Genomic DNA, 27,862 nt, shown 5'->3' with positions numbered 1-27,862 from the left:
TACTTCTAATCCAAGTTGAGTTGTCATCCATTACACATCGCATTGTCTTGACATTCCCTGACTCTGCCACAAACCTGTCCTTACTACTCCTGCCACCTCCCCTGTCTCTCCCAGAATCTCTGAGCATGGACGGGCCTATCCTGGGTGATGCCATGTCCTCTCTGCCCCTGTACTCTGGGGTTCAGAAGAAGCAGCCTGGGTCTGGGGGGTGTCACCACGTTGACTCCCTGGCCTCCTCCCTGCACAACCAGCTGACCTATGACCTTCAAGACTCCGACAACCTGACCACCTCCCCCTCCTCCTGGACACCTGCAGCAGTGCCACACACACCCACAGTCTGGATACAGTCTCCAGCACCAGCCAGCGGCTGTTCAGAGCCTTCAGTAAGACAGGTGAAGCAAGTCACACAATTTTTCTTCAGGAAAATGACCCTTTATAGTAAAACGTGGTGTTGCTATGAGATTATTAAAACTAAGCTTTTAATTGCTACTTATATCCCAGTGCTGGATGTTTTTTTTTTTTTTTTTTTTGATGTGATCTATTTTTGTCGGGTTTTAAACACACTACATTTGTATAAGCAAGAGGATAAGAGTTGAGCACGTTCTCTCCCTGTACCCGGTATAGGAGGATCCAGCCCCAGGAGCTCCAGCCCGGCCTGTAGCCCAGCCTGTAGCCCAGGGAGCAACCCGGACACTGGCCCCAGCGGGGAGGGGAGAGCGACGGGGGCCGGCGGTACTGGTTCCTCCATGTCAGAGATAGAGGTTGGTGGTAGAGGGGATGGACCTAGGATGGCCCGGTCGGTCACGGATGGTGAGATCAGGAGAGTACTCAGCCCACTCAGCTACCATGGCGTGAGTAGTCTTTGGCTGCTTTGGAAATGGCGACCGTCAATAGTAGTGCACTATATAGGGAATAGGGTGCCGTTTGGGACGCAGCCTTTGTGTGTGGACTGTGTAGTCTACAGCTTTAGTCATGGCCAGTCTAGCCTGGGTACTAGTCTAGTTCTGCTCCCTTGCCAACTCCTTATTGAAATTAATGTTTGGCTCAACAATGACAGCAATTGAGTTAGCATCTGGGACCAGGCTAGGAGCGGTTGGATGTTCACTCAGTCCCAAACTATCTTCACACAGAACCACAAAGTCCTATATGTTTGATTGATGAACCTGTCAATATGTCTATCATTTGAAAGTGATATTTATAAGGTGATTTTATTGATTTCATCCTTTGTTTCAGAGAACCTGTAGCTTTGGCGGATTTGATCTGACCAACCGGTCCCTGCATATGGTCAACAGTGACCCTGACCTCACTGTAAGTAGTTTAATATTCATTTGATTCATTGAATTGGGATTTTTTGTTTTTCAGTACCTTCGTTTCATGAAGCTTTTCTGTCTCCCCACACTGCATACTAACTTTAGATTAAAGATGGGGATGCCAGTGTGAAAGATGTAGTCAAGTCTCCACCGACAAACCCTCAAATCTCTTTGGGCAAGAAAGTGAAGTCGGTAAAAGAGACCATGAGAAAGCACATCTCCAAGAGATACCACTGCTCTCTCCCCGAGCAGGTATGTCAGACTCCATGCAATTCAATTATCTATGTATGCTAAATGCTCCAGTGGTCAAACCGTACCTACTCTCTAGCTAGTGTCCCTGGTGGCAATTCATTAGACTTGGTTCATGATGATCATCAAGAGATTAAGCTGGACTAAATATTTAGTAAACATGTAATAACCATGTCTCTGTACCCCCCTAGTCAAGCCCAGACGGTATTTCCAGAGGGCCCCAGTCCCCCCACAGCCTCACAGACACAGACTCCCTGGAGAAACCCAAGCTGAAGGCTGGAGGGTCAGTGGAGAGCCTGAGGAGCTCCCTCAGCGGACAGAGCTCCATAAGTAAGTCCTGTGTGTGTGTTTGGGGGGGGGGCTGTGTTGAGTGTGGGGGGGATGGGTCAGAGTGGGGGATGGGTCTAGTGGGGTGGGGGGGATGGGTCTGTGTGGGGGAAGGGGGGGCATGGGTCTGTGTTGTGTCCACATTTGTCTTATATGTCCTATATTCCAAAGTGAAACTGTTATTTACAGTGACCAGCAGGCAGAACAGAAAACTCTAGCCCCATTCCAACATGTATGTTCATTTACATTAGATCTCAATGTGGTTTAGAGATCATTTTAATGGCTCCTCATCTTTTATTGTTTACAGGTGGTCATACGGTGGGCACCACCGACTCCTCCAACAGCAACAGAGGGAGTGTGAAGTCTGAGGATGGAGAGGAGGATGAGCCTCCCTACAGAGGACCCTTCTGTGGTCGAGCCATGGTGCACACGGACTCCACCCCCAGCCCCTACGACACTGACTCTCTCAAACTGAAGGTAAAATGCACGCACGCATGCACGTACACACACACACATTATCCAAACGAACGAATCACAGTGACTGTTCCTGATTTGCAGAGAGGTGATGTCATTGACATCATCAGCAAGCCTCCAATGGGGACGTGGATGGGCCTGCTGAACAATAAGGTGGGGACGTTTAAGTTCATCTACGTGGACGTTCTGGCTGAAGACGAAGACAAACCTAAACACCCCCGACGTAGGAGGAAGGGAGGGCAGCCCAAACCCACCTCTGTAGAGGAACTCCTGGAGCGCATCAACCTCAAAGTAATGACTTTACTTCTACTAGACCAACTCATAGTCATGACTAGTACTAGACTAACTCATAGTCATGACTAGTAGTACAGGTATTCAGAAACTGGGGTATGCGCAATGCCGTCGGGGGATGCCAAATCAAAATGTAATTCACTCTTAATTAAAAACAATTATATATAGCCTTGTTTCACTGCCAAAAATAAAATTAAACCATCTAGTGTTCAGCGAAATAACAACACGATGTCAAAACAGGTAGCCTAGTCAAATAATTAACATCCAATCACATTAACCGTTACTCTCTCGCGGGAATTCCACTAACTGTCCGTATGTAGCCAAACATAGCTGCTACTCATGTTGGCCACCAGGTTTGCACACATCTCAGGAGGGATTTTGTCCCACTCCTCTTTGCAGATCTTCTCCAAGTCATTAATGTTTCGAGGCTGACGTTTGGCAACTCGAACCTTCAGCTCCCTCCACAGATTTTCTATGGGATTAAGGTCTGGAGACTGGCTAGACCACTCCAGGACCTTAATGTGCTTCTTCTTGAGCCACTCCTTTGTTGCCTTGGCCATGTGTTTTGGGTCATTGTCATGTTGGAATACCCATCCACGACCCATTTTCAATGCCCTGGCTGAGGGAAGGAGGTTCTCACCCAAGATTTGATGGTACATGGCCCCGTCCTTTGATGCGGTGAAGTTGTCCTGTCCCCTTAGCAGAAAAACACCCTCAAAGCATAATGTTTCCACCTCCATGTTTGACGGTGGAGATGGTGTTCTTGGGGTCATAGGTGGCATTCCTCCTCCTCCAAACACGGCGAGTTGATGTCAAAGACCTCCATTTTGGTCTCATCTGACCACAACACTTTCACCAGTTGTCCTATGAGTCATTCAGATGTTCATTGGCAAACTTCAGACGGGCATGTATTCTTGAGCAGGGGGACCTTGCAGGCGCTGCAGGATTTCAGTCCTTCACGGCGTAGTGTGTTACCAATTGTTTTCTTGGTGACTATGGTCCCAGCTGCCTTGAGATCATTGACAAGATCCTCCCGTGTAGTTCTGGGCTGATTCCTCACCTTTCTCATGATCATTGCAACTCCACGAGGTGAGATCTTGCATGGAGCCCCAGGCCGAGGGATATTGACAGTTCTTTTGTGTTTCGTCCATTTGCGAATAATCGCACTAAATGTTGTCACCTTCTCACCAAGCTGCTTGGCGATGGTCTTGTAGCCCATTCCAGCCTTGTGTAGGTCTACAATCTTGTCCCTGACATCCTTGGAGAGCTCTTTGGTCTTGGCCATGGTGGAGAGTTTGGAATCTGATTGATTGATTGATTGCTTCTGTGGACAGGTGTCTTTTTTTACAGGTAACAAGCTGCGGTTAGGAGCACTCCCTTTAAGAGTGTGCTCCTAATCTCAGCTCGTTACCTGTATAAAAGACACCTGGGAGCCAGAAATCTTTCTGATTGAGAGGGGGTCAAATACTTATTTCCCTTAATAAAATGCAAATCAATTTATAACTTTTCTGGATATTCTTGTTGTTATTCTGTCTCTCACTGTTCAAATAAACCTACCATGAAAATTATAGACTGATCCTTTCTTTGTCAGTGGGCAAACGTACAAAATCAGCAGGGGATCAAATACTTTTTTCCCCCACTGTATATTCAATGTGTGGGACAAAATTGAGGCTATGATTAAGAAGTTGGAGCTCTTTTCTGTCTGCATTAACAAGGACAACACACAGGTCTTTCCATCATTACATGATTTATTTTCTGCAAATTAACTCAAGATTACGGACAATGTCAAATGTGATATAACAAAGCACCTGAGTGAGTTGGGTGCGCAATTACGCAGGTACTTTCCCGAAACGGATCACACAAACAACTGGATTTGTTATCCCTTTCATACCCTGCCTCCAGTCACTTACCAATATCTGAACAAGAGAGCTTCATCGAAATTGCAACAAGCGGTTCTGTGAAAATGTAATTTAATCAGAAGCCACTGCTAGATTTCTGGATTGGGCTGCGCTCAGAGTATCCTGCCTTGGCAAATCGCGCTGTTAAGACGCTGACGCCCTTCGCAACCACGTACCTATGTGAGAGTGGATTCTCAGCCCTCACTAGCATGAAAACTAAATACAGGCACAGACCGGGTGTGGAAAATTATTTGAGACTCTCCAATACAACCCAACATTGCAGACTTGTATGCATCCTTTCAAGGACACCCTTCTCATTAACCTGTGGTGAGTTATTCACAGTTTTCGATGAACAAATAAGGTTTTATATGTAAGATGGTTAAATAAAGAGCAAAATTATTGATTATTATTATTTGTGCCCTGGTCCTATAAGAGCTCTTTGTCAAAACCCACGAGCCGGGTTGTGACAAACTCACTCTCCTTCTTATGTTGAATAAATAGTGTGTGTGTGGCAGGCTTACAATGATGGCAAAAAACAACATTTGAGAGTGCGCTGACCCTGCTGCTAGAGGGGGTACGCAGCTGGAGGTTGAATGTTTGAAGAGGTACGGGACTATAAAAAGTTGGGGAACCACTGGTCTAGACTAACTCACAGTGACGACTTGCACTAGACTATGTATATACAGACGCTCACACTTGAATGCTGTTAAGATCCTCCTCCTTTGGATGTTTATTTTAAGTTTAAGTTGGCTACCTGACCAAATGCCTACCTTGTCACCCCTCTGTCCTTCTCACCCCTCCCCCAGGAGCACCTGCCTACCTTCCTGTTTAACGGCTATGAGGACCTGGACACCTTGAAGCTTCTAGAAGAGGAGGATCTAGATGAGCTCAACATCAGAGACCCTCAACACAGAGCTGTGCTGCTCACCGCTGTGGAGCTAATTCAGGAGTATGACGGTTAGTACACACACCCACACACACCCCTACACATACCCCCACAAACACAATTTGTTGTATGACAGATGTCCTTCTGCTGGGGGTGTTGTATCCTACAGGTAGCAGCAACCAGGACCGTAGCGGCCAGTCAGGGGGTTCTCAGGAGAAGCTGTTACTGGACCGTAGCGGCCTACTGGGGGACTCCCCACGAGACTCTGGCTGTTATGAGAGCAATGAGAACCTGGAGAATGGTAACGACAGCCTGACTTGACTCTGACTCTCCTCTTTCCCATCTTCATCCACTTCTTGCTGCCATAACTCTTCATCCTCTAAGGGCTGCCATGAGTCTTCTACAACCTCTTCATCCTCTAAGGGATGCCATGAGTCTTCTCAAAACTCTTCATCCTCTAAGGGCTGCCATGGGCTCCATTCTTCACTCATAGCTTGAGCATTCCAAACTGAGTTCTAAGGCCCCTGAGAGAGAGAGAGAGACTTGGCTGTAGCTCATTGTTTCATCTTTTATTTATTTGTAATTTTTTTTCAATGTGACTTTCTTCTGTTTCTCTGCACCGTGGGAGTAAAGGACTCTTATCACCAGACGGTGCTCTTCCCATCAACTCTGTACTCTACTGCCCTCCATCTGCAGGCATCTTTAGTCATCTGGGCCTGTATTCAGTGTCTCCGGGTAGGACAGCTGATATTGGATCAGTTTTGACTTATAGATCCGATTTAATACACAGCAGGGGGGACCTGATCCTAGATCAGCACTCCTACTCTGAGACAATTTTTGAATACGGGCCCTGTTCTTCTGGCTCTTTTTTTTCTTTGCAAGAATACATTTTCCATTCAACCAGAACGGAGGAGAACTGATGAGAGGGTATCGATCTAGCTCTGCATGGGTAGAAGAGAAAGAGAGGAGAGCTCTGCCTGTGTAGAAGAGAAAGAGAGGAGAGCTAACTCTCATGCTCCTACACTCACGCTCACTCACTCCACTATCTCCAGGGACCTGTACAATGTGTTCTGTAGAGCTGTTTCTGGACCTACACAGGAATAGATCGGTCTTTGCATTGGCTGAAAATGGTGACTGCTGTAGTAAAAACTATTTTAAAAAACACTTCTCAATACTACTTACATTATATTTACTGTGGAAGCTTTATTTGATAACTATATCTTTCTTATTGTGGTTATTTGCTTTGGTTTTAGTCTTTAAAATTACAGTGATGATATATGATGGCTGTTGTGAATGTCATCAGCCCGGGTGGAGAGTTTATGATGAGGATTTTCCACACCTGTATATTTCTCAAGATTTGTGCTGTTTTTGTGTTTATATTTTATAGTTCAGAACCATGTAATGTAGCACAATATGATGTGCATAAATACAGACCTGCTTAATGCAAGATTCAGAGTTAGTAAATGGTTCAATTAAAGATCCCGGGCTGTGTCGCAGTCCGGGTTAGGGGAGGGTTTGGCCGGCCGGGATGTCCTTGTCCCATCGCGCTCTAGCGACTCCTGTGGGCACATGCACGCTGACACGGTCGCCAGTTGGACGGTGTTTCCTCCGTCACATTGGTGCAGCTGGCTTCCGGGTTAAGCGAGCAGTGTGACTTGGCAGGGTCGTGTTTCGGAGGACACAAGGCTTTCGACCTTTGCCTCTTCCGAGTCTGTACGGGAGTTACAGTGATGGGACAAGACTAACTACCAATTGGATATCACGAAATTGGGGAGAAAAAGGGGTAAAATAAATAAATAAATGACTTGTTAAAATGGTGGCGCAACATTTTTGTACAATAATTGTGGGTGCATCAAAATACATAGTTGTGACTGAAAAAAGACAAATGTTTATAAGATAAGCTGTGTGTTATAGCTGACAATCTTAAAATCAGTGTTACATACAGCTCATGGCGATCTTCCCATAGCTCTTCTGATGCTAGGAGTTATACTGGTCTAGATATCTGTCTGTCCCAAATGGCACCCTATTCCTTATTGTAGTACAATGCTTTTAACAAAGACCAATAGTGCGCGCCATTACTACATTGGGGAATAGGGCACCATTTTTTTTATTTTTTATTTGACCTTTATTTATACAGGTTTATTCTCATTGAGATAATATCTCTTTTCCAAGAGAGACTTGTTACTACATTGGTGAATGGGGCGCCATTACTACATTGGGGAATGGGGCACCGTTACTACATTGGGGAATAGGGCACCGTTACTACATTGTGGAATGGGGCACCGTTACTACATTGGGGAATAGGGCACCGTTACTACATTGGGGAATAGGGCACCGTTACTACATTGGGGAATAGGGCACCGTTACTACATTGGGGAATAGGGCACCGTTACTACATTGGGGAATGGGGCACCGTTACTACATTGGGGAATGGGGCACCGTTACTACATTGGGGAATGGGGCACCGTTACTACATTGGGGAATGGGGCACCGTTACTACATTGGGGAATGGGGCACCGTTACTACATTGGGGAATGGGGCACCGTTACTACATTGGGGAATGGGGCGCCGTTACTACATTGGGGAATGGGGCGCCGTTACTACATTGGGGAATGGGGCGCCGTTACTACATTGGGGAATGGGGCGCCGTTACTACATTGGGGAATAGGGCACCGTTACTACATTGGGGAATGGGGCACCGTTACTACATTGGGGAATGGGGCGCCGTTACTACATTGGGGAATGGGGCGCCGTTACTACATTGGGGAATGGGGCGCCGTTACTACATTGGGGAATGGGGCGCCGTTACTACATTGGGGAATGGGGCGCCGTTACTACATTGGGGAATGGGGCGCCGTTACTACATTGGGGAATGGGGCACCGTTACTACATTGGGGAATGGGGCACCGTTACTACATTGGGGAATGGGGCACCGTTACTACATTGGGGAATGGGGCACCGTTACTACATTGGGGAATAGGGCACCATTACTACATTGGGGAATGGGGCGCCATTTGGGACATAACCAGTCTTTGAACAGTTCGAAGGTGTGCCACTGTCATAGTGAGGGCCCGAGAATGGAATAAACTACTCAGTGGTTTACTAGACCGGTCTGCCTGCTTATTTCCCTCACCAGTCATCTCTACTGGACATCATCCTTTATATTCCCATCAGCTTTCACAATACAATAAATGATTTTTTTTTACAGTTCTGTTTCCATCCATGTATTTCAGCTCCTCTGAAAAGACCGGTATATTAATCCATTAACAATGCCTGTTTGTTTCAGGAGGGAGGGGCAAAAAGACATCTTCCATGAGCAGGTCCTCGTCAGGTTTTGAGTCCAGTCACCTCCCTTCACCAGAGAACCCCAGCCTCCCCTTCAACCTCCCCCTGACTCACCCCAGCAAAACTACCCTACAGACCAGATCAGAGAAGCAGGCCTCTACCTTACCATCTCTAATAATTCCCATGACCAGCTACAACCTGAGACCAGAGCAGGGCCAGAGCCATCACAGAGACACCTATATAGCCACACTGCTGCTGAGGAGCTGGAGCTGTGAGGAGCTGTGGCTGGGAGGTAGGCCTAGTCCCACAGCCCTGGGGCTGCTGCGGCCTTGCCTCTCCCTGGGGAGCTTCACTCAGAACTGAGCCTCCACACCACTGAACACACTCTGGAAGACCTAGAGCCAGCTCATACCACCATGTTCAAGGAGAACCTACACAAGAGGCTCTACCGCACCTACTAAGACACTCAGAAGGACCCTACCCGCCCTCACAACCACTGCTCAACACACCTTGTAGTGTTCTGTCCTGTATGTTAGTTGAACATGGAAATTCCCAGGTTAAGACCTTCCACGCACATACCTCAATATCCCCTCCATCACGAGGATGTAGCCTTCCCTGGCAAACCCAAACCCATGTGTACCATCACTCTCCAGCAATGACAAGTGACTAGGATAGTGCCTCTGAACACTTGTCTTTAGGCAGCACCTCTTTAGAGGATGTATATAGTTATTACACAAGCAGCAACCCAACCCAGCCCTGCACCTCAGACTGACCGTGCAGACACTCGTTCCTAGTCTGAAGCCGACAGGACTCCGTCTGCTGTGGGAAGGAAAACAACACCTGTCAGGTCGGGATCCATCCTGAAGGAAAGACTGGAGATATCTGACAACAGAGCCCTTCTCTGACAAGATAAATGGGCTCTCACCACATATACAGTACTATGGTAGTATTATGCTCATGTAGGACTCAGAAGTACCAGATGTGTCGAAGACCACAGGCCCCAGCTGGAGGTTCACAGATAAAAATATATCTTACTGCAGCTTACTGGGTTTCCTATCATATTTCACCTTTAACCCTGTTTGATTCTAAACTAGTATGAACATTGCCAAGCTGTACGTTATGTTAATACTGTATATGAAATACTGTGACTGAAGACTACAGAATTGGTTTTATTAAGATATTGTATGAAGTTGAGTGTGATTAAAGCAATACAAAAAACAAGGTCTTTGATTTTTATTTTTCTGGAAAGTTAGAATTGATTAAATCTGAGACATCTGAACATGAAACATAAGACAATATTTACTATCACTTAGTGACATGTCAAGTCCCTGTACCTTTAACTATTCTACCTCAGCCATTATCAATTGCTTGTCTGAAATATCCTTCTCTGAGGGGTTTTGCCACCTCTAAAACGGCAAAGTCTATTAATTCAATGTCATTCATCTTGGTAGCTTCCATAATATTCAGATGACATAATTCAAATAACTTTTCACGGTGGAGATTTCATTCATAAAACAATTAGCATCTTATCAAGTAAGCAAAATAGCATCGCTTGCTTTCATTTCATTAATGTGCAATGGCAGCAGGTATCACTAATTGTGTGACAAAATGGTGCAGATCAAGTAATTATATCCTAAAGTTATTTGGAAACGATTTCTATGGCAGAGTATCTGCGTAGTGCTCACAGCCTGGCCCTGGGGCGCACCTCATGGAGACACTTCCTGACCAGCCCCAGTGCTTCCAGTGCCGTGCCCCAGCTCAGAGTGACCCCCCAGCCCCCATGGCCGTAGTTATGTACCACCGGTACCTGTCGGCTCCCCAGGAGGACCATCTCTCTCTCCACCCGGACGTTCTTCCTACTGGGTCTCAGCCCCACAGACACCCCCAGGACCCTGGCCCTGCTTAGGGATGGCTCCAGGCTGCTACAGCGCTCCAGGATGTCTTGGCTGTCCTCTGGGTCCACCTCCAGGCGCCAGTCGTCCACCTGCCTACAGAGCCAATCAGCAGCACAAAAAGATAACTGTCTCTCTTCTAGAGAGCATACAGACTGAACTTGTAGTGAACGTGATGTTTTGTGGTAATTAGTGCATCCCCCATTCTACATTATCATTAAGTAATGTGTTTATTTCAGAGTATTCCTCAGGTAAAGCGCATCTCATTTCATGATGCAATTATGTTTCTAATAAACTTGACTTGCCTGGTGCCGCCCACTGTCACGCTGTGCATCCCTGGGTAGATATAGGACTGCCCTTCCCCATCCCGGATGAAGTGTTGGAGCCAGGGGGCCTGGACCTTCAAATCATATGGATGTTTATGGTCATATACAGCACAATGAAATGCTTATTTACAAGCTCTCTTAGGTGTGTGTGTGTGTATACACACTTTGAGGACTTGCCCCCTGACAGGGTAGACCTGAGAGTCCCCTACTAGAGACTTGGCGCCCAGACCGGAGCAGTTGACGATGACGTCGTAGCCCTGGCTGCTTAGTTCCTGGAGGTCGTTTACTTTCTGCTTCACAACCTGGCCTCCTGCTTTTCTAAACCTAAAACAACACTTTTTAAAGACAGTCATAAAAGATTTGAAACAGAGAAAAAAGCAAACGTCATCTATATTTTAATTCAGGAGGTACATAGACTAGCTGTTACAATGTTTTTGACACAGTAACCGTTAATAGATTAACACATGACTATAATATAGAAGTAAAACAAGCTAAAACCAAACCTCTTCTCCATCCATGGCAGGTAGTTGGAACATTCACATTTCACCGTGGTGAACGCCTGGCCAAACTTGTGATCGGGAAACCGTTTCAGTTCACGGTCTGTCATGATTCGGAAACCCAGCACAAATGCAGACCAGAATGGCACCTTATCCGCAGGGAGCTCCTTGTGTATTTGCCATCTAAAAAACACATGATCAATACCAGTAGGACTTCTGAATGTCAGAGAACTATTGAACTGGCTGTAATGTGTGTTTCAGAAATGGCACCCTACTCCCTATAGTGCACTTCTCTTCTGGCTCCAGTCAAAAGTAGTGCACTATATAGCATCCATTCCTTTATGGTTGAGGATCCTTACCCTGAGCTGAGAAACACCCCAGCCTCTGATGCCTGTTCTGATTGGGCGATAGGCAGTAGGTGATCAATTGTCTCCTTGAACCACCTCTGCTGCTGTTCCAGAGGGATATCTGGGGGGGAGAGGAATGTAGGGGGGGAGAGAGGAATGTAGGGAGGGGAGGGAGAGAGGAATGTAGGGGGAGGGAGAGTATTAGGAGGGGGAGGGAGAGAGGAATGTAGGGAGGGGGGGAGAGAGGAATGTAGGGAGGGGGAGGGAGAGAGGAATGTAGGGAGGGGGAGGGAGAGAGGAATGTAGGGAGGGGGAGGGAGAGAGGAATGTAGGGAGGGGGAGGGAGAGAGGAATGTAGGGAGGGGAGGGAGAGAGGAATGTAGGGAGGGGGAGGGAGAGAGGAATGTAGGGAGGGGGAGGGCGAGAGGAATGTAGGGAGGGGAGGGAGAGAGGAATGTAGGGGGGAGGGAGAGAGGAATGTAGGGAGGGGAGGGAGAGAGGCATGTAGGGAGGGGGAGGGAGAGAGGAATGTAGGGGGGAGGGAGAGAGGAATGTAGGGGGGGAGGGAGAGAGGATTGTAGGGGGGAGGGAGAGAGGAATGTAAGGGGGGAGGGAGAGAGGAATGTAAGGGGGAGGGAGAGAGGAATGTAAAGGGGCGGGAGAGAGGAATGTAGGGGGGAGGGAGAGAGGAATGTAGGGGGGGAGGGAGAGAGGAATGTAAGGGGGAGGGAGAGAGGAATGGAAGGGTGGAGGGAGAGAGGAATGTAAGGGGGGAGGAAGAGAGGAATGTAAGGGGGGAGGGAGAGAGGAATGTAAGGGGGGAGGGAGAGAGGAATGTAAGGGGGGAGGGAGAGAGGAATGTAGGGGGGGAGGGAGAGAGGAATGTAGGGGGGGAGGGAGAGAGGAATGTAAGGGGGGAGGGAGAGAGGAATGTAAGGGGGGAGGAGAGAGGAATGGCGGGTGGAGGGAGAGAGGAATGTAGGGGGGAGGGAGAGAGGAATGTAAGGGGGGAGGGAGAGAGGAATGTAGGGGGAGGGAGAGAGGAATGTAGGGGGGGAGGGAGAGAGGAATGTAGGGGGGAGGGAGAGAGGAATGTAGGGGGGGAGGGAGAGAGGATTGTAGGGGGGAGGGAGAGAGGCATGTAAGGGGGGAGGGAGAGAGGAATGTAAGGGGGGAGGGAGAGAGGAATGTAGGGGGGGAGGGAGAGAGGAATGTAGGGGGGAGGGAGAGAGGAATGTAAGGGGGGAGGGAGAGAGGAATGTAAGGGGGGAGGGAGAGAGGCATGGAGGGTGGAGGGAGAGAGGAATGTAGGGGGAGGGAGAGGAATGTAAGGGGGGGAGGGAGAGGAATGTAAGGGGGGAGGGAGAGAGGCATGTAGGGGGGGAGGGAGAGAGGAATGTAAGGGGAGAGGGAGAGAGGAATGGAGGGTGGAGGGAGAGAGGAATGTAGGGGGGAGGGAGAGAGGAATGTAAGGGGGGAGGGAGAGAGGAATGTAAGGGGGGAGGGAGAGAGGAATGTAAGGGGGGAGGGAGAGAGGAATGTAAGGGGGGAGGGAGAGAGGCATGTAAGGGGGGAGGGAGAGAGGCATGTAAGGGGGGAGGGAGAGGAATGTAAGGGGGGAGGGAGAGGAATGTAAGGGGGGAGAGAGGAATGTAGGGAGGGAGAGAGGAATGTAGGGAGGGGGAGGGAGAGAGGAATGTAGGGAGGGGGAGGGAGAGAGGAATGTAGGGAGGGGGAGGGAGAGAGGAATGTAGGGAGGGGGAGGGAGAGAGGAATGTAGGGGGGAGGGAGAGAGGAATGTAGGGGGGAGGGAGAGAGGAATGTAAGGGGGAGGGAGAGAGGATTGTAGGGGGGAGGGAGAGAGGAATGTAAGGGGGGAGGGAGAGAGGCATGTAGGGGGGAGGGAGAGGAATGTAGGGGGAGGGAGAGAGGAATGTAGGGGGGAGGGAGAGAGGAATGTAGGGGGGGAGGGAGAGAGGAATGTAGGGGGGGAGGGAGAGAGGAATGTAGGGGGGAGGGAGAGGGGAATGTAGAGAGGGGAGGGGGAGAGGAATGTAGAGGGGGAGGGAGAGAGGAATGTAAGGGGGGAGGGAGAGAGGAATGTAGGGGGGAGAGAGGAATGTAGGGGGGGAGAGGAATGTAAGGGGGAGGGAGAGAGGAATGTAGGGGGGAGGGAGAGAGAGAGGAATGTAAGGGGGAAGGAGAGAGAGAGGAATGCAAGGGGGAGGGAGAGAGAGAAGAATGTAAGGGGGAGGGAGAGAGGAATGTAAGGGGGGAGGGAGAGAGGAATGTAGGGGGTGAGGGAGAGAGGAATGTAGGGGGTGAGGGAGAGAGGAATGTAAGGGGGGAGGGAGAGAGGAATGTAAGGGGGGGAGGGAGAGAGGAATGTAAGGGGGAGGGAGAGAGGAGTGTAGGGGGGAGGGAGAGAGGAATGTAGGGGGTGAGGGAGAGAGGAATGTAAGGGGGAGGGAGAGAGGAATGTAAGGGGGGAGGGAGAGAGGAATGTAAGGGGGAGGGAGAGAGGAATGTAGGGGGGAGGGAGAGAGGAATGTAGGGGGGAGGGAGAGAGGAATGTAGGGGGTGAGGGAGAGGAATGTAGAGCGGGAGAGAGGAATGTAAGGGGGGAGGGAGAGAGGGAGGGATGAATGTAAGGGGGGAGGGAGATAGGAATGTAAGGGGGAGGGAGGGAAGGATGGAGGAGGGAGGGAGGGAGAGAGGAATGGAGGGTGGAGGGAGAGAGGAATGAAGGGGGAGGGAACGAGAGGAATGTAGGGGGGAGGGAGCGAGAGGAATGGAGGGAGGGAGCGAGAGGAATGTAAGGGGGAGGGAGAGAGGAATGTAGGGGGGAGGGAGAGAGGAATGTAGGGGGGAGGGAGAGAGGAATGTAGGGGGGAGGGAGAGAGGAATGGAGGGAGGGAGGGAGGGGGAAGGGAGAGAGAGAGGGAGAGAAGGAGGGGGAGGAGAGAGGGGGGAGGGAGAGAGAGGGAGGAATGGAGGGAGTAGAAGTCACATCAACTGGGGATGATATTTTCGGATGAATTTACTTAAAGTAAATTAGGAAATAATGAATTGACCATTAACACACAATGCAGTAACTCATAGTCCTCGTACACTAAAAGCATATATAGTGAAAAGTTCAACATCCTATTGTCTGCCATTTCACATGAAGTGGTCAGAAACCAATAAAAAGTCATGACTATTAATGAACTGGATAAAGAGATGCCCATGCCTCACCTGGGAACGGTGAGCAAATCAGGATCCCAGCAGCCACGTCACTGGTGGTGTCTGGGGTAAACCTGTCAGCTATGAGGGTCACAGAGCAGTAGGGGAGGGCCTCAGCGATGCACACAGCTGTGGAGAAGCCAACCACACCTCCACCCACCACCACCACTGTCATACTCTTCATCACACGATGATTCTGCTGGGAGAAAAACAACATAAGGGAAAGTTGTAACACTTACTTGTACTGCGTTATACTGTGTATACAGTGCCTTCGGAAAGTATTCAGAACCCTTGACTTTTTACAAATTTTGTTACGTTACAGCCTTATTCTAAAATGGATTAAACAAAAACATTTCCTCAGCAATCTACAATACCTCATAAGTATAAAGTCAAGGGGTCTGACTAGTTTCCGAAGGCACTATACACCTTGTTAAAGCACCTGTATGTGATACATGAAGGGGAGTATGATCAAATGGGTTTGGCCCAGCGTCGTCCGGGTTAGGGGAGGGTTTGGCCCAGCGTCGTTAGGGGAGGGTTTGGCCCAGCGTCGTTAGGGGAGGGTTTGGCCCAGCGTCGTTAGGGGAGGGTTTGGCCCAGCGTCGTTAGGGGAGGGTTTGGCCCAGCGTCGTTAGGGAGAGGGTTTGGCCCAGCGTCGTTAGGGGAAGGGTTTGGCCCAGCGTCGTCAGGGGAGGGTTTGGCCCAGCGTCGTCCGGGGAGGGTTTGGCCCAGCGTCGTCCGGGGAGGGTTTGGCCCAGCGTCGTCCGGGGAGGGTTTGGCCCAGCGTCGTCCGGGAGGGTTTGGCCCAGCGTCGTCAGGGGAGGGTTTGGCCCAGCGTCGTCAGGGGAGGGTTTGGCCCAGCGTCGTCAGGGGAGGGTTTGGCCCAGCGTCGTCCGGGGAGGGTTTGGCCCAGCGTCGTTAGGAGAGGTTTTGGCCCAGCGTCGTTAGGGAAGGGTTTGGCCCAGCGTCGTTAGGGGAGGGTTTGGCCCAGCGTCGTCCGGGGAGGGTTTGGCCCAGCGTCGTCCGGGTTAGGGGAGGGTTTGGCCCAGCGTCGTCCGGGTTAGGGGAGGGTTTGGCCCAGCGTCGTCCGAGTGTCGTCCGGGTTAGGGGAGGGTTTGGCCCAGCGTCGTCGGGGTTAGGGGAGGGTTTGGCCCAGCGTCGTCCGGGTTAGGGGAGGGTTTGGCCCAGCGTCGTCCGAGTGTCGTCCGGGTTAGGGGAGGGTTTGGCCCAGCGTCGTCCAAGTTAGGGGAGGGTTTGGCCCAGCGTCGTCGGGGTTAGGGGAGGGTTTGGCCCAGCGTCGTACGGGTTAGGGGAGGGTTTGGCCCAGCGTCGCCCGGGTTAGGGGAGGGTTTGGCCCAGCGTCGTCGGGGTTAGGGGAGGGTTTGGCCCAGCGTCGCCCGAGTTAGGGGAGGGTTTGGGGGGAGAAAGGGGTGAAGAAAAAAACTTAAACAGCATTGCAGTGTTCCAGTCCTACGTGTTTATTTTTGATCCCAGCCCCGTCGCTGCATCAGGCCTTTTGCCTCTTCGTAGGCCATCATTGTAAATAAGAATTTGTTCTTAATTGACTTGCCTAGTTAAAGGTTACATTTTTTTATATATATAAAACACGGGGCTAAAGTTTAAGGTACGTTGGTTTAAGATACGTTGGTTGGTTAATGTCAATTAAATGACAATGGGCTGTTTGTACAAACACTAACCACTCCACTTGACTCAATTAAGTGTTAAACATTCAACCTTTTTTTAAATCAACATTTTCATTTATCTGGATTAAATATATCCAACACTGCTTGGGATTTTGAAGTTAAATAGAGCAAGTTTTAAAAATGATAATCACCCTTTTGAAACTGCAGTAAAGCTTCAGTAACCAGTCACTGGTGGTAATTGGATGCAGTAATTGCAGGATACTGCAGTTATACGCATTCTGACTGCAATATTTTTTCTTAAGGGCATTTACATAAAACACTGCTATTTGCCCATAATCTATTATGATGCCTAACAGAACTAATCCAACGAATGTTTTGACCTACCTGCAGGCTGTGCAAGGTCACAATGTATCAAACTAATTTACTTGTCTGCATAATGAACAGCCAGATCATTATGTAATAGAAATCCTGCTCCATCGGACTAGTTTGTATCTGTGGGAAGCCAGATAGAGGATCAGTTCCCCTCCCCAACCTTAACTATTAGTGGGGGACATGCAAAACTGACCCAAGATCAGAGTCTAGAGGCAACTTCACCATACTCTGCGGGGGGTTAACGTCCTGAAAGGAATCAAATAAATTCTGTGTGCCTTTATGAAGCGGTGAAGTTTTTGTTATTCATCCAAATAATCTGTGTTCATAGTGTAGTGTATGAGAACTACAAACACAGTTATGACATCGAAAAAGGCTACTAACCTACTACATGTCTCTTGTAAAAGGTTGTCCAACATTCTTCAAGTTGACCTTACAGAGAGCAGACATCATATCGCCTATAATAAAGATTTGCCTACAATTAAACTAGAACCTGAACTAAATTTAAAACAATGTGAGAGTGGACTACAATAAACAGTTGTTTGCTAGACAACAACAAAGGATAAATAAATAAATGGTGGGAAATAGGAAAATTGTACCAACAAGAGCGTATTACGATCAGTGGCTCACTGCTGCGCATGCCTGAGATTTTAAGCATAACTCATACATAGTCCACAGACGCGATAACCCAGCGTCACATTGTCACATGCTGCGTTGAAATACTAGTCGGAACTAGGAGACTGACATTTCTAACTTGCTAACTGGTTGTAGTTATACACATGCAGCGTGCACAACCAGTTAGCAAATCGAACATTTCCGAGTAACGACTAGCACGTGAACGCGGCAATAGTTGGCTCTGAGACCACAATCCGCAGGGCACTACAGCCCGAAAACGCACCTCCCCACAATTCCCAACCAACGCGTCTCAGGTACACGTCCTCTATTCATTTGAAGGTGTTGACAGTTGAAGAAATCGCTTGAGCTGCGCTGAGAATTCGACAAGTATAAAAAGCAACGGTCCAATATTCTAGAACACTGCTGTTCGTACACTTGTTGGACTATGATCAATCCAGGCGTAGTTACCACAGCCACAAAATCACAAACCCCGCCCATTTCTACCATTGATCTGCGTAGAATCTGATTTTAAACCTAATCTTAACCACACTGCTAACTTTATGCCTAACCTTAAATTAAGACCATAAACCCATTTTTGTTTTCGTGAATTATTACAATATAGCTCATTTTGACTTTAGTAACTACTAGAAACCCACATGCTTCCCATTTGAAACATTTGGGGAAATGTTGTGTATATTGTAATGAAACAGCAGGGAGCATGCTCGTGCGGCAGTCGATATCCGCGTTTATAAACCCAGGGTCGTTACAATATATTATGTGGACATTTTATAACGGTTTTGTCCGTTGGTCTTCTGGTGCTTTCAAGACAACTGGGAACAAATATTCAGTATGGTGTCATTTGACTAATAAGACTATATGGTGTAATTAACATATTCCTGTCAACTGTACATTTTCTGCATGATTCGGTATGACGTTATAATCACTAACATTTGCTTCCATCCTTGTATTTCTGTCAGGCGTCTTTACTGAAGAAAGTCTCCAGCCTTGGTTCGCATAGCGTCAAATTCATCATGGGAACCACTCGATATGATTGGTCATCGCCCAGCTGTCTCCGTTGGTGTTTTGCATAAAGTTGGGAAAAGTTTATTTTTTCACCGCCACTTTCTCACAGCTTTCTTTCCATTGAAATGACTGGGAAGTGGCGTTTCAGCGAGCGGCATCCTGTGTTAGTGTATCATGCCCACGGTTCTCGGGGTCGTCACTAGTTACCACAGCCGTAAAGTCAGAAGGCCCGCCTACTCGACCAATCAGACGAGGGAGTGTGATGACCAAAGTACTGGTGGGGGTTGCTGAAGATGGCGGCGAGTAACCTTAACTTTTATCCCTCTCAAATTTACAGAAATGTAACGGAACTTGGTTTATAGTAAACACAATAGAGAACAACGCTTAGTTGACAGCTAATTTGATCTGAAACTTTGAGAAATGAAAGAAAAAAATGTGCGATAGAGCAAAGGGAGGACAAGGCAGTTGCTAGCTGAGCACTCATACATTGGAGAAGAAATAAAGGATTCTGGACATTAGGTTGATTCTGAAAATCCAAACAATAGTCCCGCACCCCAAAAGCTTTTTTGTTGTGAAGACTGCAACGCAGATTTTGTATTCATTCAAGAAACACATTCATGTAAAGAGGACTATAATTATTGGAAAAATCAGTGGGGCAATGTCATTGTTTTGGCCCACGGGACTAATCATTCAGCTGGGGTTGCAATTTTAGCACCCAATTTCAAAGGGAAATTTTTGTTTACTCAAATGGACTCCAATGGACATCGGCTAGTAGCGGTCATCAACCACATGGACAGATTATTTGTGTTGTGTAATGTATATGGATACTGTTCTAGTCCTCCAAATAACTTACTTCTAGAGGAGATTGAAGAAATTCTTAAATCTTCTGAGAAAATATCCATCCAGTCAGATTATAGTTAGTGGAGATTTTAATATGGTTTATTCTAATGAGACTGATAGATTGCCCCATAGGCCTAACATTGTTGTGAACAAGTTGGTGAATTTCTGCCAAAGCCTGGACTTAATTGACATATGGAGAGTTAAAAACCCTGGAGAGAAACAATACACATGGAGTAATAGAGATCGTTCTTTACAATCAAGAATTGATTTGTGGGTGATAACCTCTAGTCTTGAGCCCAACACTGTAGAGGTAAAAATACTGCCTGTAGTCCTGATGGATCATAAAGTCATATGGTTGACTGTAAGAATGTGCAGTAATGATGGTAAGAAATAATCTGGTGGTTATTGGAAATTAAATAACTCATTGTTAATGCATGATGATTTAAAAAATGTGATTAAGAATTTAATTTCTGTTTACTGGAGTTTAGCTACATCCAGGGTCGAAAATCTGATATCAACTTTGGAGGGGACAATTACATGAAATTTTCTCAAGAGCAATTCCTGAGGGGGACACCAAAAGTAGTGCTGTAACACATAGCCTACATTGTAATATGGTATATGTATATTGAGGAACCAAAGAAATAAGGTGTTTGCCATACTCCTAACTACCGGTACCCAAAACTACACAACTAATCACAACAGCAATACCATTGCCTTTAACAAATCTTAGTTCAGTCACCAGTTTAAGTTGAGAGTGGGGGTATCCATGGCATTTTCCAATGATGTTCCTATTTTACAAGTAAAAAAAATGGAGAACCTTTCATAATGTTGCCAAACAAAGACTCAACAAACTTACCTGAGACTCCCTGTCTCTGCCAGTCTGTCCCTGCATATCTGTCCCCAACTCTGCTGTCTGTGTGCCATCTGTTGCCTGCTCTGCCTAATGACATCATTGTGAAACATTTCCATTAGAATTGAATTTCTTTCTAATGAACATTTTATCAACTAGTCTTTGAGATATTAGGCTACTAGGGTTCTTACTTTGCGTATTGGTGTACTGAAAAATACTCTGATGTCTGTCTTTTTTTATTTTTCTGGCATTTTTCTACCTGGCTGGCTGGCTGGCTACACACACACAGTATGTAGGTTATTTACAGTAGGGGATGGGCTTCTATCATCTTATCTTCTATCATTCTATTTGGGCTTCGATCTAAAAGGTAGCTAGCAAATGTGAAACGGATTAACATGACAAGAGTTGACAGCTGTATGAGTTCACCATTTACACAACATATGCTGCAACCTTTTGTAATTTTAATAGTTTGTTTCATATTGGCTGGCTTCCAACAATAGCTGAATTTGCAAAGCTAGCGAGAACCAATTCCGTTTCAGTGGTGTTTGCTATAATCTTTGCTACCCGGGTTAATAAAATAAATGAAATGTTCCCTTGCGACAATTTAGCTTTTGCAACGAGACCATTAAATATATTTAAGACAATGGTAGAAGAGAGTGTAGTTATGTTCAGTTTGGACTTCAGTTTATCGCTAACCTTATCACAGGGACTTTGAAGCACTAACTTACATCATCTGCATGCTGATCTTGGAATAAATTGACGATAGCAAAGATTCCATCTTTGACGACGCTAAATGGAATAGGTACTAGCTAGCTTAATAGTTAATATTTGCGCGCTAGCTCTGCAAATTCAGCTAGTGTGTGTGTGAACCCTGCCAACATAAAACAAAACATTGCTATGGCGCGATTGACTGGATGAACCTCACGTCAGTTACGTGCATTGAGTGCCTTTCAGGCAGTAGACACGACCCCTCTGTTACCTTGCCAACTAAGGAACTGGCAGTGGATCAAACCATTGTGAGGCAAAGGGTGGGGGGGTCGCAATCTTTTGAAACTTAAAAACGCGCTATTAAGTGTCTATAATCAGCAAAATTGCTTTCATTGCGTATTGTTAATATTATTTAAATTACATAGTTATGTTTACAGTGATATATTGGGGGGGGACAAATCATATTTTTCCCAGGATGGGGGGGGTCGTGTCCCCCCCCGGGATTTCCGCCCCTGGCTACATCTAATGCAGAATATGGGAAATACTGGGAACTGCTGAAATTTAAAATTCGCTCAGCCTGTATTACTAATGGAAAACGGCTTGCTTTAAGAAGGAGATGTGAGGTAGCTGAACTCTAAGACAATTGCGGATGTCACAGAGATTGAGCATCTTGATCTTAATGAGAAAGCTAAATTGAATGATTTACAGAATCAACGAGATACATTGTATGAGGAAAAGGCTAGAGGAGCTTTCATAAGATCCATAAAACAATGGCTTGAAAAAGGTGAAAAGAACAGTAGATACTTTTTTAATTTGGAAAAGAGGAGGGGAACTCAACACACTTCGGGGTTACCACTGAGGATAGAGAGTTATCAGACTTTACCACTAAGTTTTTTTGAGAATCTTTACTTCTTAGATAACAATTTGAGTGACTCTAAGGATCTCCTTGATTTTATAGAGAATGTCAATTCAGTTCGTGAAGAATTCAATCGGTCTTGTTGTCAAGATTTATCCATTATGGACATCCAGTACGGGGTTGCTCAGTTAAAAAATAATAAATCTCCAGGTTGTGATGGATTAAAAACCTGTTAGGGCTAGGGGGCAGTATTGACACGGCTGGATAAAAAACATACCCGATTTAATCTGGTTACCACTCCTACCCAGTAACTAGAATATGCATATACTTATTACATATGGATAGAAAACACCCTAAATTTTCTAAAACTGTTTGAATGGTGTCTGTGAGTATAACAGAACTCATTTGGCAGGCAAAACCCTGAGACATTTTCTGACAGGAAGTGGATACCTGATGTGTTGTATTACCTTTAAACCTATCCCATTGAAAAACACAGGGGCTGAGGAATATTTTGGCACTTCCTATTGCTTCCACTAGATGTCACCAGCCTTTACAAAGTGTTTTGAGTCTTCTGGAGGGAGATCTGACCGAACAAGAGCCATGGAACGATGATGGCCCATTAGACACCTGGCGCGCGATTTCATGTTGGGTACCCTCGTTCCAATACGTTATAAAAGAGTATGCATTCGTCCACCTTGAATATTATTCATGTTCTGGTTTAAAAAGGCCCTAATGATTTATGCTATACAACGTTTGACATGTTTGAACGAACGTAAATATATTTTTTCCCCTCGTTCATGACGAGAAGTCCGGCTGGCTTAGATCATGTGCTAACAAGACGGAGATTTTTGGACATAAATGATGAGCTTTTTTGAACAAAACGACATTCGTTATGGACCTGTGATACCTGGAAGTGACATCTGATGAAGAGAATCAAAGGTAATGGATTATTTACATAGTATTTTCGATTTTAGATCTCCCCAACATGACGTCTAGTCTGTATCGCAACGCGTATTTTTCTGGGCGCAGTGCTCAGATTATTGCAAAGTGTGATTTCCCAGTAAGGTTATTTTTAAATCTGGCAAGTTGATTGCGTTCAAGAGATGTAAATCTATAATTCTTTAAATGACAATATAATATTTTACCAATGTTTTCTAATTTTAATTATTTAATTTGTGGTGTTGACTTGACTGCCGGTTATTGGAGGGAAACGATTTCCTCAACATCAATGCCATAGTAAAACGCTGTTTTTGGATATAAATATGAACTTGATAGAACTAAAAATGCATGCATTGTCTAACATAATGTCCTAGGAGTGTCATCTGATGGAGATTGTAAAAGGTTAGTGCATCATTTTAGCTGGTTTTATGGTTTTGGTGACCCTGTCTTTGAATTGACAAAACATTACACACAACTCTTGTAAATGTACTGTCCTAACATACTCTAAATTTATGCTTTCGCCGTAAAACCTTTTTGAAATCGTAAAACGTGGTTAGATTAAGGAGATGTTTATCTTTCAAAGGGTGTAAAATAGTTGTATGTTTGAAAAATTTGAATTTTGACATTTATTTGGATTCAAATTTGCCGCTCTTGAAATGCACCTGCTGTTGATGGAGTGCACCACGGGTGGGACGCTAGCGTCCCACCTAGCCCATAGAGGTTAACCTCCTGAATTTTACAAAACCTTCTCTGAAGAAATAGCACCATTTTCACTTGAAACCTTTAACCTGTTAGGGCTAGGGGGCAGTATTGACACGGCCGGATAAAAAACGTACCCGATTTAATCTGGTTACTACTCCTGCCCAGTAACTAGAATATGCATATAATTATTGGCTTTGGATAGAAAACACCCTAAAGTTTCTAAAACTTTGAATGGTGTCTGTGAGTATAACAGAACTCATATGGCAGGCCAAAACCTGAGAAGATTCCATGCAGGAAGTGGCCTGTCTGACAAGTTGTTGTTCATCTTGGCTCTTTTTATTGAAGACTGAGGATCTTTGCTATAACGTGACACTTCCTACGGCTCCCATAGGCTCTCAGAGCCCGGGAAAAAGCTGAATGATATCGAGGCAGCCTCTGGCTGAAACACATTATCGCATTTGGCAAGTGGCCGATCAGAGTACTATGGGTTTAGGCGCGTGCATGAGTCGACCCCGTGCTTTATTTTCTTTCCTCTTTTTACCTAAACGCAGATTCCCGGTCGGAATATTATCGCTTTTTTTACGAGAAAATTGGCATAAAAATTGATTTTAAACAGCGGTTGACATGCTTCGAAGTACGGTAATGGAATATTTAGAATTTTTTTGTCACGAAATGCGCCATGCTCGTCACCCTTATTTACCCTTTCGGATAGTGTCTTGAACGCACGAACAAAACGCCGCTATTTGGATATAACAATGGATTATTTGGGACCAAACCAACATTTGTTATTGAAGTAGAAGTCCTGGGAGTGCATTCTGATGAAGAACAGCAAAGGTAATAACATTTTTGTTATAGTAAATCTGACTTTGGTGAGTGCTAAACTTGCTGGGTGTCTAAATAGCTAGCCCTGTGATGCTGGGCTATCTACTGAGAATATTGCAAAATGTGCTTTCACCGAAAAGCTATTTTAAAATCGGACATAGAGTGCATAGAGGAGTTCTGTATCTATAATTCTTAAAATAATTGTTATGTTTTTTGTGAACGTTTATCGTGAGTAATTTAGTAAATTCACCAGCAGTGTTCGGTGGGAATGCTAGTCACATGCTAATGTAAAAAGCTGGTTTTTGATATAAATATGAACTTGATTGAACAAAACATGCATGTATTGTATAACATAATGTCCTAGGGTTGTCATCTGATGAAGATCATCAAAGGTTAGTGCTGCATTTAGCTGTGGTTTGGGTTTATGTGACATTATATGCTAGCTTGAAAAATGGGTGTCTGATTATTTCTGGCTGGGTACTCTGCTGACATAATCTAATGTTTTGCTTTTTAAAAGCCTTTTTGAAATCGGACAGTGTGGTTAGATTAACGAGAGTCTTGTCTTTAAAATGGTGTAAAATAGTCATATGATTGAAAAATTGAAGTTTTTGCATTTTTGAGGTATTTGAATATCGCGCCACGGGATTACACTGGCTGTTGAGTAGGTGGGACGCAAGCGTCCCACCTAGCCCATAGAGGTTAAGGCTATAAAGGAGAACTACCTGCCTCTCTGAAGCAAGGGGTTATTACTGTTATACCTAAACCACACAAGGATCTCTTAAATATTGATAATTGGCGTCCAATCACACTCCTAAATAACAACTACAAAATTATAGCCTTAATCTTTGCAAAAAGGTTAAAGTCTTGCTTGAATGATCTGATTGAATGTCAATCAGGGTTTATGAAAGGGCGCCATATATCTAATAATCTGAGGCTGGTGTTAGACTTGGTTGAGTATTGTGATCTATTGGATGACTTCCCTGTTATCCTATTTTGGGATTTTCAGAAAGCATTTGATACAGTAAGTCACAATTTTATCTTTGATTGTCTTAAGCATTTTAAATTTGGTCGTTTTTTTGTTGTTGACGCGATTAGAACTCTGTATAATGGTGGCAATAGCTGTATCAAACTCTGTCATGGAACATCCTCAAGGTTGAACATTTACAAAGGAATACGATAAGGTTGTCCAATTTCACCTTTTTTATTTTTGTTAGTATCTCAAATTTTATGCTCAATAGTTCATCAAAGTCGATTTGAAGGCATTACATTCCAGGCCAGAGAGATCAAGATATCCCAACTGGTGGATGACACTTTTTTTGAAAAATGTGTCACAAGCTAGATTAGCATGGGATATTGTGAAGCAGTCCTCCAAAATCTCAGGTTTGGCATTAAATCTTTCCAAATGTGAGATGTATGTTTTGAAAGGAGCTGTCAATTCAGCAGATTGTAACATCTCTGAAAAAGATACTGTAACCTACCTCGGTGTAAAGATCACCAAAAATCTTAAGGCTGTGAATGATCTTAATTTGAACCCTGTAACTGAATCTGTCAAAAAAAATGTTATCCTCGTGGTGAGGGAGGGATTTAAGTCTTCAAGGAAGGATGCTTTTATCCAAAGCTGAGGGGCTATCTCGTGCATCCTATCTTTTTTCATCTATTGACATTCCCAAATCCACTTGCTCTACCTTAGATAGGCTTTTGTACAACTTCATATGGAAAAACAAGCCACATAAGATAAAGAGATGTTACCAACAGGGTTTGTGATGGCGGTCAAAATGTCTTAGACTTCACTCTCTTCAATCAGATATCAAAGGTCAAGTGGATTAAAAGGTACATAAAAAATCCTCATAGTTTCTGGAATATTATACCTCATTTTATTTTTCAGAAGTTCTGAGGGCTTCATTTTTTACTACAATGTCCATATATTGTGGGTAAACTTCCTGTGAAACTGGCAGATTTTCACAAGCAAGCTTTAATGTGCTGGGCTTCGCTGTATAAACACAACTTTTCACCTCATAAATATTTTATATGGAACAATGGGTCGATATTACATAGAAACAAGATGTTATTTACCCAAAAATGGTTCTCGAAAAACATTGTCCTTGTCAGCCAATTAGGTAATATTAGTGGGAATCTATTTACATGGAGAGAATTTATGGAAAGATACAACTGAGGTTTCAAGCAAGGAATATGACACTTATTTATTAAAGCTATACCTAGTGGGATAAAAACTTTACTTCAGAAAAATGCATATTTTGGAATATCTCTGATTGTAAGCGATATCCAGGTGAATGGCATTGGTCTACTAGATACAAAATTCAACAATCTTTTATTAAAGGATATTTTCTACAGGAAGTCTATTCCCTCTGCGATATTTTGTTGGGCTTCATCGTTTGATGTAAACTGGTGCCGTGCTTGGCTCATTCCACACATTTATGGTGACCAATAAAGTAAAGGAGATCTCCTTTAAGCTTATCCATAGATTCTGTCTGTGTAATAGCTTGATTTATAAATATATACCTGATGTTACCAGTGATTGCAGTTTTTGTCAACTAGAAACTGAATCTATTGAACACTTATTCTGTCATTGTTTATACAGTGGGGGGGGAGTATTTGATCCCCTGCTGATTTTGTACGTTTGCCCACTGACAAAGAAAGGATCAGTCTATACTTTTAATGGTAGGTTTATTTGAACAGTGAGAGACAGAATAACAACAAAAATATCCAGAAAAACGCATGTCAAAATGTTATAAATTGATTTGCATTTTAATGGGGGAAATAAGTATTTGACCCCCTCTCAATCAGAAAGATTTCTGGCTCCCAGGTGTCTTTTATACAGGTAACGAGCTGAGATTAGGAGTGTTACGCCCCTGAAAAAGGGGAGAAATAATCACGAGAGAGTGATACGGTATTGTTTCCTCAATAACCTTTAGTGCAATCACTTTACAAAAGTAACACATTTGACAGAACAACAGATCTACAGGAAAGAGCTAGTGTTGTAGGGTACAAGGCTTATTCAAGTCACAACAGTATACACTGTAATTCACTGAAACATATACTAATTTCAATGTAACTGTCAAGCACAAAGATTTAACTCAGTAAACCATAACTCAATTTATCAACAGTCAATAAAGTGTTTGAAAAACCATTATACAAACAACACCGCAAAATATCTTATTAACAACGCACGTTCATTGACGATCGACATAAAATGGCAGCTACTCTCAGTACGAAGCTAGCCTTCGCTGCAACCGAGCAGGGCTCATATTACTCTCTGCAAACTTAACTCTAACTTCCTCAAGATGTTACTAAGACACACCTTAAACACTCTTGACATGTTAGCGAGTTATTACATTTAAATCACTCAGTTTTATCATCACTAACGTACCTGAAAAAGGGGAGAAATAATCGCGAGAGTGATACGGTATCGTTTCCTCAATAACCTTTATCGCAATGAGGAAAAACCCGCGATTTCCCCGCGAACTTGGGTGGAG

The 27,862-nt window shown here is 45.1% G+C and overlaps 2 protein-coding genes across 7 annotated transcripts in view; one reads left to right on the top strand and one right to left on the bottom strand.

The window, feature by feature from the left end:
- Nucleotides 1–9,941, top strand: part of LOC106611319 (SAM and SH3 domain containing 1b) — a 115,038-nt gene extending 105,097 nt beyond the window's left edge. Inside the window, 11 exon segments of the mRNA XM_045723665.1 lie at nt 115–392; nt 625–757; nt 760–851; nt 1,234–1,308; nt 1,416–1,562; nt 1,751–1,889; nt 2,194–2,363; nt 2,445–2,651; nt 5,356–5,506; nt 5,605–5,736; nt 8,722–9,941. Coding sequence (XP_045579621.1) covers nt 115–392; nt 625–757; nt 760–851; nt 1,234–1,308; nt 1,416–1,562; nt 1,751–1,889; nt 2,194–2,363; nt 2,445–2,651; nt 5,356–5,506; nt 5,605–5,736; nt 8,722–9,083 — 1,886 coding nt within the window. The 3' untranslated portion in view covers nt 9,084–9,941.
- LOC106611320 (D-aspartate oxidase) lies at nt 9,939–27,837 on the bottom strand. 6 transcript variants are annotated; one of them, XM_014211389.2, is made up of 8 exons: nt 17,912–18,130; nt 17,398–17,471; nt 15,017–15,203; nt 11,795–11,903; nt 11,442–11,618; nt 11,103–11,262; nt 10,918–11,012; nt 9,939–10,708 (listed from the first exon to the last, which is right to left on the bottom strand). In XM_014211389.2, exons 3-8 carry the CDS (start codon nt 15,186–15,188, stop codon nt 10,402–10,404), a joined length of 1,020 nt encoding a protein of 339 aa, XP_014066864.1. In that variant the 5' UTR covers nt 15,189–15,203; nt 17,398–17,471; nt 17,912–18,130; the 3' UTR covers nt 9,939–10,401. The 6 variants fall into 6 exon arrangements, with proteins under 6 accessions (XP_014066864.1, XP_014066865.1, XP_045579620.1 ...); XM_014211390.2 differs by having other exon boundaries at nt 15,017–15,200; XM_045723664.1 differs by lacking the exons at nt 17,398–17,471; nt 17,912–18,130 and adding an exon at nt 27,757–27,837 and having other exon boundaries at nt 15,017–15,200.
- Between the last annotated feature and the right edge of the window lie 25 nt (nt 27,838–27,862).

The sequence above is a fragment of the Salmo salar genome, chromosome ssa09 (genome assembly GCF_905237065.1).
Source record: "Salmo salar chromosome ssa09, Ssal_v3.1, whole genome shotgun sequence".
Taxonomy (NCBI): Eukaryota; Metazoa; Chordata; class Actinopteri; order Salmoniformes; family Salmonidae; genus Salmo; species Salmo salar.
This window is presented reverse-complemented; position numbering and strand designations above follow the sequence as displayed.

Bases quoted from the DNA above. Each gene is read 5' to 3' on its own strand.
- LOC106611320 (XM_014211386.2), bottom strand. The intron at 11,904-15,016 runs GTGAGGCATGGG...TCTCCCCCCCAG, and splicing joins GATTTGCTCACCGTTCCCAG to ATATCCCTCTGGAACAGCAG. The intron at 11,619-11,794 runs GTAAGGATCCTC...TGTGTTTTTTAG, and splicing joins GGGGTGTTTCTCAGCTCAGG to ATGGCAAATACACAAGGAGC.